Raw genomic sequence first — 12,942 nt, 5'->3', positions numbered from 1 at the left:
AGGTGCAGGAAGCTTACAGATAACAACAAAGATTTGGAGGCAGTCATTGTTACCAAGGGTTATGCAACCGAATATTACGAAAGAGTGTCTTAAACGCTGTTCAAGTCATAGTTTATCTGTTATTTTTGTGAACTCACTGCACTTAAGTTGAAAATGCATGTTTTTGTTATATAACTTTGGACATACTATTAAAATATTCTGATTATTCAAAGTTGGTACTAGTCTGGCTCTTTCTAAAGATATTGTACATTAAAAAAATCAGGGGCGGCCAGTAATGTTGCCCGGAATTGTTCATGATAAAGACGAGTGTGCTTGTGACTGTGAGAGGACGCTCAGCCCAGCGACAGGGATGGGGGCAGGTTAAGGAACATACATCAGCGTCCCTCAAAGAATCAATGGCAGCCGTTTGTCCTTTTTCTGAGTAAAGGAAACCAGGCATATTGCAATTCTAATGCATATTCATCTTTAAAACATTCAAAAGGTGTTCTTTGAGATACTTAAGTAGATTGAAGTACTTAAAAATGTTTAAAAGAATCAAAAAAATGTCTGCAACCTTGTAGACTTTGTACTTTTCTTAATGGTAATTTTATAGCTTGAAAATATTGTGTTCAATTTCGAAATATAAACAGTGTGAAAAAAGGTAGCTAGATTTGGGTGTTTTTTTCCAAGTCATAATTGCAAATAGATCTTCATTAAAATAAATGTAATGATAAATGCAACAAAAAATCAACAAAATGTAATACAGTAAAATCCCGTTATAGTGTACTTGCTTATAACGGAATATCGTCTATAACGGACGAGGTCCGCTGGTCCCGGCCGTGTGCCTTTAAGGACATGCAGAAAAAGCATCGGATATAGTGGACTTGTATATAATGGAATTTCACTTACAACAGACAAACAATTTGGTCCCCAGGGCCACTTTGAGCAGTAGCTCTGTTCGCTATAACGGACATACAGGCTCCGCCTAGATACATAGTCAGGATTATTAATAGTTAATAGTATGTCTTTGTATAAAACTTGATTATTTTAAATAGGGTTCTTGCTTTCATATACTTCCTATAATCAGTATTTGGGCATCAATGTTTAAAGTCACTCACATACATATATATGTAGCTCTGTGGACTAAATCACTGTGCCTGCCATCAGAAAGTCGCTGGTCAGAGCACCAGCTTCGGTAGAAAAGTCACACGTTCCTGGGCCCTTGAGCAAGACCCCCAGTTCCCTGGCTGCTGCGAGATGGCTAACCCTTTGCTGTGACACCAAACTAGCCCTCACCATCATATGTGTCTGCCTCTCTCATTTTCTCTAAGGGATTAATAAAGTATTACTCCATACTGTATATATGTCTAGTGCATGCCTTAGTGTCAATGGTAACGGGACTACTTAACTGAAGACAGGTTAAATTGACTGATATGATAAAGACAGCGATTTCTGATCCATCAGAAACATTTGATGCATGACATTCCACCGATGCTGAAATGGTGCAGGAAGACGCAGATGCATTTGAAACTTGGCAACTGTGTTGCACAACACATATTCATAAATATCAGCTATATAATTGACCTTGCAACAGGTCTCCCACAACAGTATGCCTGCAGAACCTGACAAAAGTTTGAGCATGCTTGGTTTTTTTAATGTCCTACGTTTCTTTTAAATACTTTAAAATGAAACATGCACAATACACAAAGCAGCAAATAGAGTACCAAAGCTGTCTTCAATAAAGAAAAGTCTGTAATTCCTGTATTCTTCTAAAGAGCCACCATCCGCCTTGATAAAAGCTGCATAAACGCAAGTTATTCAGTTAACCAGTTTCAGCGGCATTCAGCAAGTTTCACTCAAAGATTTTCCCCAGCTCATTTACAGCTTCGCAGAGCATTCTGTTGCTTTGCCTTTGACCGTTTTGACTTTCCACTTTGTCCTGTAAACTGAGGTCTGGAGATCGCGTAGGCCATGTCACTTTCCTTCGGCGCTAAATAGTTCTTGCATGGTTTTGCAGTGTGCTTCAGCTTATCATCTTTCTGATGAACGGGGGACTGCACAATCTGCACAGCCGTGAGGCACTGAGATTCCTTTAATGTTTGCTACGACACCCACAATACCTGAGATGAATTTGGTACTGGTCCCCGATTTCATCACCAAGACAAGTACATAAAGAGCATGACACAGCACTCTCCATGGCTGAGAAGACTACACAAGCAGAACTCATGCATTCGCATTTTACAAACACACATGGGTTGGACAACACTATTTCAAAGTTTGTGTTACTAGTCTGTAAAACTGATATCCACACCTGTTACTGGGCAAGTGCACACAGTTTAAATCACAGATAATTATGGTTTCGAGCAGGTGAATTCATGTTTTTGGCTGGTATTTTATCTTTATATTCTTATTTTTTTACTTTATGTCCTTTCAATTCCTTCATTTTACAGTCAATTCAACATTACAATTATTGCCAATTGTCAACAAATCCGCGACCTATATGTAGAAATGGTCCGCTTTCTTATCGTATGATATTTTTGCATGTGTGACACTGTTTGAAAGCAATCTGTATTTGAAATGCTATTTGCATACTGCAGTTGAAATTGGGAATAAGAAAGCACAGTAAATCGAAAACTTGAAAGACTTCCATGCAGTCCAGCAACTCAAAAAAAGAAAAACAGATTTCACTGCCATTCCCAAATAAGCTCAAGATTGTGTGCCAGTAGGCTGTGATTTCTGTTCAGTACATTGTATTTTTTAATTGATTAACCGATCTTTAACTCCACAACAATTACTCGTCCTGGCAACTAAGTTAATTAACGTAACAGTTCTATAGCCAAGTATTGTTCATAAAAAAAAATTAACATAATTATGACATCAGTTTTCGTTCGATCTAGCTAGAATGCCCCCTTGTGGTTACACCTCTTTTTCAACTACACATCAAATACGAAAGAACGAAAAGTCAAGGCACAGCACATTATCCTCTCAGCACAGACAGAGGAAAGACTACATATGCTACTTCAAACGTAAGTCACTAAACTACACATATGAATTTCATTTTATGCAACATAACAATAACGTCTTCAGGGTCAGATAAACTCAGAAACTGAAAGAATTCCGCAACACAGTCACACGTTTTAGATTTTGACTGCCAACTCAAACCATATACTACAAAATATTTAGTCAAGGCAGTACTGCAATGCTTATACTTAAGGGAAGAGCCCTATTCAAATACTTTTAAATAATGGCACTAGCTCTTATACATATCGGAACATTAGAATAGAACAGAAGTAATATTTCTAATATTTTACAAAAGCAGCAATGCAGGGCACTCTCCTGCCTTGTACCCTGTGCATTCTGGGATAGGCTCCAGGAACAGCATTACGTCATACTGAGTAAATGATTGGAAGGTGAGTGAATGGATGGATAGATGGATGGTATGTAGAAGTCACAAATGGTGCCTTCCATTTCAAACTTTATTTTGTGAAAAAACAGGAAACCATATGGCTGGATTTTAACACTCATGAAGGAAAAACCCAGTTCTTCTAATGACAGATGTGAGAGCCATGCATTACCCTTTAAATTAACCATTCGTTTTTAAAATGCCTTTTACAGTAAAAAAGAAACTGTTTTGGCGTTTCCAGGTTGAGTAGTGGAAGCATATCAGCTGTATAGTAAGTGACCTCAAGACAGACTTAACAGCCAAAGCAAATCTTCAGTAATGAACTCCATCACCCATTTCTCTCTCTCTCTCTCACACACACACACACACACACACACACGCACACATAAAACTATGTATATTGAAAATGCAACAATAAATATTTGGGCACACAAAATAAATACTGCAAGTATATTTCAATTGAAACTTTTCACTAAGCTTGCCTGAAGAAAAAAAACCTACTTTGAAATCTTTTACATGTGTCATCACCTTCTTCTTAATAACCAATATATATCCAGTCTGGAAAAGTTTGTGGTGAATTCTGACATGTGTGAAAATTGCGATCCTGACACTTACATATTTCATTTTCACTGTAGCAGCAGATTTAATCCAAATTAAGGCAGCAATCAAATTATTATTACAATGTACTCTTCCAAGAAATTCTTATTAATAATTTTTAATGAGCTTAATAATGAATAAAATTCATTACACATGCTTATTTATATGTGGATTACATTGTATAGGATTGTACAGTAGGTATACTGGTAATTTAACAAAATAAATGCAAGCTGATTTTTTTTTTTCCCTATTCCGCTTCAAATGAATCGGATAGAAAACAATTTGCAACTAAACCAGGAAAAAGGCATTATGCTCTCAAGTTAAAACACAGTCATTAAAGCTGGGTCAGTCAATTCCGGGAGCAACTGGGGTTTAGGGCCTTGCTGAAGGGCCCAACAGTGAAATCGCAGTGCCGACCTCGGAACCTTCACAGGCACAGTGTCCCAACCCTCCGAGCCACACGACGCCCCACGATGTGGCCAAGCTCACAACAAAAGGGCACACTGACACACTGCAGAATCATGACTTTAAAGGCAGGCTGACGTTACACGTTCAACACCAAGACACACACTAAGGTAAGAGCTCATCTGCTATTTATGCAGAATGTGGTAAATCTACACTGTAGCACAGAGTCCAAAATCAAAAATGTGCCAAATCAATTTTAAAGGATTACTCAAAAAGACATAGGAAATCTGGAATGATTTAGCCATAACTCCTTAGGGCCTTAGGAAATCTAATCTTGTGAAAGAGGAAAAACGATAATATGGGGGCAACATCTTCATAGCGAACCTGGAATTAAGCTGTGTACACATTTATTACACTTTGTTATGCAGAAAATTTTATATCTATTCGACCGTCACAAGTCCTTCATGCAGGGCCCAGATCTATAATTTCCAGATAGCTCTGGAAAGTTCCATTCGGTAACCCATCCTTCTAGCTATTGTCTAGAAGCACAACTTGTTTACAAATCACACTTATCCGCTATTTAGCAACCAGCTACCAAATGGTATATAATGCTTATAGGCTGTGAAAATTCAAGGTTAAGCCATACATACATACCATACTGCAATACTGCATTGATTTGGATGTATTGAATGCAGCAAATATGAATTAAATTCAATTATGTATTTTATTCCTAAACAAGTGCATGTTACAGTGGTATCTAACCTTAAACTAAAAAAAAAAAATGAAAAAGCACTACTGATCTGACTAATTTAACAATTAACATATGGATCAAACTCCACCACAGACCCCAAAACGAGGCCCATGCTATTTGGCACCGACTGGAATAAGATCAAAGATTTATTGTACGTTTTTTTGTATTTTCCACAGCGTTGGTGTTTATGCAACGCTGCCTGACGTGCATCTGCATTGGAGGCATCAGCATGGGTAACGCAAACACTGATATTTAGCAGGCAGATTTGTGGACGACAAACATGCACACGATAAGTGTGCCAGCTTTTATTTATTTTTTCATTTGTATTTTTTTTTTTTACAAAGGATACCTTCGCAAATAGCAAAAATGTACAATACCAAAAAGAAGATTTTTAAACACGTGGAAAATACTAAATATTTAATACCACTTATTGCTGTACTATGTAATCTAAATTTTGCTAATAATAGGATTTCATTATTCAGAAATAAATCAATAAATGATGAAAATTCTCAGAGAAATCGAAGAAGTACCAGCTGTATTGAAAAGCTGTAAGGATGTTTCCCCATGAAAATAGATCTCTTCTCCTTTCTGAGGTTCTGCATGAAGAGGCATGAAGACAAACAGCCATCTTTGTGTCTTTATGTAAAATCTGTTGCTAAATTATTATAAATGATTTCCAATACATGGGTGAAAATAAAAAACCAATAAGAAGTACAATGATTTCTGTATAGGCATTACGTTATTAAATCTGAATAGTTATTACTTTATATAATAATTGATCATTATGTCTCCATATATATTAATAATATATCAAGGAATCCAAAAATGATTCAAATTAACACTAATCATGCATATACTAATTTGAGCTGGTTACTGTAAATACTAGGTAATTTGTTCAATAATACTATATTAAACAGTAATTCTGATGTGAGTGTCATATTAGCAAGTTTACTGTCATTCATTCAAGAAAATGTACATATTTACATAACCCTGATTAAATAAAATCTGCTAATATTTGCTAATATTAGCTATATTTCACATTAGTATGCATATAGTTTAATTTTAAGTAAATAGAAATTGTACGATCAATAAACAAGAATATAATAAAATTCTAACAAATTCAAATGGCTTAAATGTAAAAAAAAAATAGATTCTTAAGAAACGCCTGCATTAAAATGTCAAGCAAAACTACAGTGACAAATCCGAAAGCAAAGGTGACAGACACGTGTGTCGCTGAACTTAAAAAGACTGTCTTCAGGCAGTAAAAGAAATACAATTAAATCAGGAATTTAAGTTTCATTCATGTATTTATATATTATCTGATGATTATTAAACCACCAAATGTCACATTAATGCATCCATGGAGTATTTAATTACACAATTATTTATGTATTTTATTATTCTAACAGGAAAGTTATACAAAGAAGGAGAGCAACAAAAATAATTATTAGTGGCATCAGTTTAATATAGCAATAACTGATATTAAACAGTAATAATGACAATCACAATACTTATCAAATATCAGATTGGTCTGTTAATAATAAACAAATTATTTAATGTCACATAATTAATTTTATGAAAAAAATATAACAATAACAATCCTGCTTTCATATACAGAAAGTACATGCTGTTCTATTGCACTTTGATCAAACTGGTGTTGCAGTTGATCATATTTTTACAGCAAGTCAAATAATGCTTTTGGCTAAATAAACTTTGTGCAATTATTGGAAATACTACAATATGTTTTACAAATATAGTAGTGGACAAGTCGTTTACTACTAGTGTACCATTATACTAGTAGTATTTGATAGAACCTAAGCAAAAATAAACCGAATATCTTCGGGAATAAATATCAAAAATAAACATTTTGGCCAGCATGATTTAAAAACCCCTTGTTTTACACATTTGGCTCAAAACATGGTAATATGCATTAAGGTCGCCAATTAAAACTTCTTTGAATAGCAATATATAATCAACAGCAGCATTCACAAAATTATTATATAGAGGGACTTTTGTTTTCCATTCCCCAGTTTTGTTGATTCATTAAGAAGAAACGGTTCTCATTTCATTCAGACTAGAAGACAGGCTCTTTTATTTTATCTGTTTACTGAACCAGGATAGCAGGAAGCTTCCTGTATCGGTCAACACCTCCAGGACCATCGCACTAAAAGAAAAGGAAAACTATTTTTAACGGGAGCCATATAAATGAATAAAAAGGCAACTCTAAACACTGATGCCCCGTTTGGGGAGAGCGAATGCCGCCCTGTGTATTTTTAACTGCTAAACGTACAGCATAAACAATCTCAGCAAGATGCTTGGCACAGAATCAAAACCCACACAATGCAGCCGTCCAAGGCCTAACAATGCCCGCCGTATCATAAACAGAAATCTGATTATGTAGGTTGGCTACAAAGGGGCTTGTGTTTATTAAAAGGGGCACTTTAATGCAAAATTTAGTGAGGACCCCTTTCACCTTCAGGTTGCCCTGGGAGAAGGCGACGCCGATATGAAATCTGTGGGCAATCTGTGGCTGGGCACGGTTCCGATTCTGATCTCTAAGTCAGACCGCGGGAATGTTTGACGGCAAAACGTCCCACTGTGCGACTACAAAAATAAGGTATAATAATAAGTACTATTATAATAGTAAGAAGAAATAACTCAGCCCCATTCTAAAATCCAAATAAAACTGGAAATGCTGATGATAAAGAGCTTACAGCCTGTACTGTAAAGCTGAACCACGAATGAGCAAAAATGCAACTAACTTCCATTGCAATTAATTGATTATTTTAACAGGTTCTTCCGTGGCAAAAAAAAAACCTTTTATGTCACACATTTATTTAACCTGAACGAAAGACAGGTGATGTCACTAAGAAGACCAGTTACTTCATATATATGTATGCATATTACACAGACCATTTTCCCTTTCAAGTACGTTCCTTTGTTCTTAAAGCAAATAAGAACACTGTAAGTCAATAATATTTTTTAATTTCTTTAAACAGAAAAATTATTCAATCTAACCATGCTCAAATAAATTACATTGTTTCATCCTACACATACAATTTAAATTTAATTAAACAAATAAACTTTTTACTCTGCTGAAGGTAATACCAGTCTGTTTTTCATGTTCACATTCAATAACAGAAGAGAAACACAGGAATGGGCCAATACTGAGGCACTAAATATTCCCTGCTGACCTGAAGCACCTTCCATTGGATTGAAATAAAAGGAAAACAGTATTATCTGAGATGGAAGGACACAACGCCCCTACAAGAATATCGGTATAAACACTGCTTCTGACCACTACAGAAAAAAAAAAAAAAAAAACATTCACACCTGGCCAACAGACATGGTGTAACATAATTAAAAAACAGAGAGAATAAATAAAACACACAGCATGAGGTGACTTAAAAACATAACAACAACAACATTAATAATAACCCAATAAACAATGGCCACACCAACACTAAAAATCTTTAAAATAGTCCTTCAGTAATAAACTAAGCTAAATCTAATCATTACTTTAACAAGAGGCGATGCATTTTTTCCCCCATTGTATTAAATTGACCTTATTCCTGCACCTTCCTGAATTTTTATCACGTCGAACAATCTGGATATAATTGGCCACCTATAAGAGTTCTAAACTGTAAATATAAAAACAGCAGAATTATCAAATCGATGTTATACAGTCTAACGGTGAGTAGTTCTGCCTAGCATAGTTCTGAAATGTGCTTACAAAATATATATATATATACCACAAATATATATATATATGAAAAATCTTTTCACATCAATATTTAACAAAACAGGAGAAAAAAATTGCTTTTTCATTGGGTGAAAGAAATGGAGACAAATGTTTCAGCCACAACACAATAACTGCAAAATAAAAATGCTGCTGTTAAATTCCAGATAATTTGCCTCCAAAAAAACAAACTATGAAATGACAGCTACAATAATGAAGTAACACAGCAACCTTACCGCTTTGCCGTTATAGTAGTACATCAAAGAGCTTCCACTCACACCTGGGATGGTGTACGCACAATACATGCTGCTTTTATTCTTTTTCCCCCTTTTCAGTAGCACTCTAACAACTTTTATTTCAAACTCACTCGTCCTTTTTTCACAACAATTCCTTCAGTTGCATTTTCCCATATGGCCAGGCCAAGCATGGTGAATATGCAAAGTAGGGAGAAACCATTTCTGACGCTGGAGTAAGAGGGGGGGACTTGCTCTCCCATCTCATGTTCTTGCACATTCTGTCGCTCTTCCTCCCTCCCTCCCTCTCTCTCTCTCTCTCTCTCTCTCTCTCTCTCTCTCTCTCTCTCTGTTAACTTTCCATACTAAAAATGTAAGACGTTTAAGTACTGTGCTAGAATTGCTTCTTTGCAGATGACAAAATATGCAGCTACTTCCCCAGTTTTGGGTTTTAAATATGAACAAGTTTTCAGACAATTTACATGTTATTCTTTTTGTTTACTAATAAGCTGCTTACATCACAGGCCACCTATATTTAAATTTACCCAATACGCCATCTTCTTTTTTTGACTGAACTGCCCAAGGCTGCTGTGTTGATTGACTGAACTGTGCATGCTATCACAAACTGCAACAAGCAAGCACACATACTGGATGGCACATAAATTCATCTGTGAAAAAATCTACGATGAGGGGGACACAACAAAATCCCAAACACTAGTGTTCAGCTTGAGGGTAGAGAGCCAGTATAAGATCCATTATTGGGCTGAATACAGATTCAGTTAATAGACTCCCTCCACCCTCTTTTTTGCTATAATTTGATTAAAAAGCGAGTGGCAGGAAGGGAATCGTATGATGCACATCTAATAACTCCACCATCTGTCTCTGGAGCTGGCTGGCTCCCAGCATTGTATGCAGCAGCCTGAGATTTAGACTCGCAGCAGAAAAGGGGTGGGAAAAAAACCTCTCTGACCTAGTCGAAAAATGGTCGAGGTTTCTATTTCTTGATTAAGAACTTCTGTTAATGATATATTTAAAAAATGATGAAAGTATTCACTAAACCACTCCTTTGGAGTGCGCATGTATGATACATGCATTTCCAAAGCAATAGGCACAGCAATGCAATGCTAGCAGACAACGCTGCAGCTTGCAGATTTCATTCACGTTTCAAAACCGCACCACTTTGCATTTCATTCACTAGGATTCATTTTAAAAAAAAACAACTATGGTACTTTCAAATTACAAAATATCTTTTATCGCAATTGATTCCAAGTTAGCTGTATGTCAAGAAACAACCAACAAAAATATGCACCAGTCATTTTAGCCAATAAAAATTAGCAAACAAAAGTTCATCACGAGAGAGACGGTCTACACTAACGGACATATTGCATCATTACAAGTATCCATTTCATATATTTTATTTAAACATTGGTTGATTAAATAATCCATTCAATATTTGGTCCTCCAAAATGCAAACAATGCCTGAATGATATTCCAAACAATTTTGTTTGCCTGAAACGGAAGAAAAGGAGTGGCGAGGGAGTCGGTGAACTTGGGATACTGCCGATTGCTGTTTTTTCTTATACTAGATTCATCAAGTGAAGTGTTAGCACTTGCCAAATTTTGAGCATCACAGAGAAAAGACAAACCTCTGGGAATAGATCCCAACTGGAACTTAATCATTTGCATATGTTGAAGCAAATGCTGCTTGACTGTACTGCTAGTCATAGACTAAAGTTTAATAATACGACACCTATTTTCTTACCATACCGAGTGGCACTAGTACATAAACGTTACCAAATGGCAATTGAAGCATTTGCAGTATTCTGGGTACTTCTTATTCTATATTTACATTTTGTTTTTTGCTGTGGTTTTCAGGTGGTTTACAATAATTTCTCCTTCCTATCCTTTTTGCGGTTTAATCCTCAAGTGCCGTGACATTGTCATGAAGAACTTTGAATTGTAATGCGAGTTTTTTCTCCAATAACATATTTGGAAGATTTACATTTAAATTTTAAAAGCAGAGCATATTATTTCAATTTAAATATCAGAGAAATAATTACATAGCACAATTCTATGACTGATCTTCTGGGTAAAGAAAGAAAATGCTAAATGTAAGTGATTAAACATTAATTCAAATCTTCACATACAGAAAACATTAAAAAGTAAAAGTATCAGATTTTTTTAATCATCCCAATAAGCAATTTTTCACCAATTAAAAATCTGAATGCTTTGTCATGCACTATAGTATACAATCAGAATATAAACACCTAGAACCTTTATGTTTAATAAAGAGTTTCTGTTATATCTCCCTAAATACACGATTTGTCTAAAAGATGGTTGGATTATTTCTGTTACACAGTGTAATAACAGTGGAAAAGCAGCACATTTCCTTCCATGTTCTGACATGCTAACAGAAAACAGACATATTTTACTGAAGTATTTTGCGTCACAAAAGCAATATTCATAATAATGTTTGGAATGTAGAAAATGTATCAGCATATAAAGCAAACATATACAGTTCAGTGTACCTACATACACTTTAATTACACGTACATCAAATATTTAATAAAACTAGTGACTTTAAATATTATTCTGTGGGTAATATTTAGCCTCTATCCACATATAACACACATGCAGACAGACATATAAACACAAAGATATACACAAAAGAGCTTAATAAAAATTAATGCATTTACAAACAAGATTTTATTTCGGTGTCTGCACTGTATTCACTGGCTCACATTCTGCACAGAGAAGAGACAAATAAGCTAGAATTTATGGTAACCGGGTCTAAATTGAACCAAAAACCTTAATTCCACCCTTAAAGATAACCAGTGCTTAAACTATTAATTTGTATGTGCAGAGTAATTAATGAGTGCATGAAAGATTGCTAACAGGACAGTCAGTGCTGAAAGAGGATAGCTTGGGAATCAGTGTTTAAAATCTTACGTTTGCTTGTATATGTCTAAGGGTATGTCCAATTGTATTCTTCAAATGGCATTCATCAACCAAAGCTGCAGATTCTGACAAACATTAAACACAGTAAGGAGGCAATTATGTATGCATGATTTAATCTGCACCTAATTAATATGCAAATGTATTCATATGTTAGTTACTAAATTAAAAATGCAAAACAGGCCTTATGGTGATTTTGTGATTTTTGCACAAACAGAACATTTAGAATTAAAAAGGGTGAAATAACAACTTTTTAAAGTCTTAATGCTACTTTAGTTTGACCTGTTGCATAGAGCTGCATGCACATGAATTACGATTTATTCTGTATTCTTTTAAAAGAATTTATGCAGCTTAAATACGTAATTAGGCAGCCGCACGCAGGCACATACTCCTAACAAACGGATTTTGAATTAAGAAACTACAGTATCTCGTTGACTTCAGGTGGATCAAATTAATGCCCCTTTAAGATGCTGTGCATGATCACATATAATCTCTGAGGTTTAAGCCAAGAGGGGCTCCTTGCTTGTCTTCTTATCTCCAGCATTCATTGGTGGTGTTGTTTCTGTTGAAGCCCTGCATTTCGTTCCCACACTTCATGGAGGAAGATACTCTATGATACTGTACGAAGGCTGAGCAGGTTAGCAAGTTAAGACAGAAAGCATACTGGTCAAGACCACAATTTATTCTGGCAGCACAGAATGTGCGACACTCAAGCTCTCAGCCAGAACTCCCCTGCCCCCCCCCTCTCCCCACCCCACCCCACCCTGCTCAACCCCCAAAGTGTAAACTCAGTACCAGGATGGCTGCCGCCTGCTTTCATGCCCCCGGTAAATCACCATTTTTAACCCTGAAGATACTCTGGGTAGAAAAACTGTTATTG

General features: G+C 35.7%; 1 protein-coding gene across 11 annotated transcripts in view; it reads right to left on the bottom strand.

Annotated features, from left to right (window-relative positions):
• LOC125746621 (transcription factor 4-like) overlaps positions 1–12,942 on the bottom strand; it is a 134,049-nt gene that overhangs the window by 31,907 nt on the left and 89,200 nt on the right. Inside the window, exon 1 of one of the 11 annotated variants that reach the window (XM_049020833.1) lies at positions 9,111–9,403. The exons of 9 other annotated variants lie outside the window; for them this stretch is intronic. In XM_049020833.1, the coding sequence (XP_048876790.1) occupies positions 9,111–9,179 (69 nt within the window). In that variant the 5' untranslated portion in view covers positions 9,180–9,403. Of the gene's footprint in view, positions 1–9,110; positions 9,404–12,942 lie in introns of those variants that run through there. One more of the 11 variants, XM_049020835.1, reaches the window with a different exon arrangement.

The sequence above is a fragment of the Brienomyrus brachyistius genome, chromosome 7 (assembly GCF_023856365.1).
Source record: "Brienomyrus brachyistius isolate T26 chromosome 7, BBRACH_0.4, whole genome shotgun sequence".
NCBI lineage: Eukaryota > Metazoa > Chordata > Actinopteri > Osteoglossiformes > Mormyridae > Brienomyrus > Brienomyrus brachyistius.
This window is presented reverse-complemented; position numbering and strand designations above follow the sequence as displayed.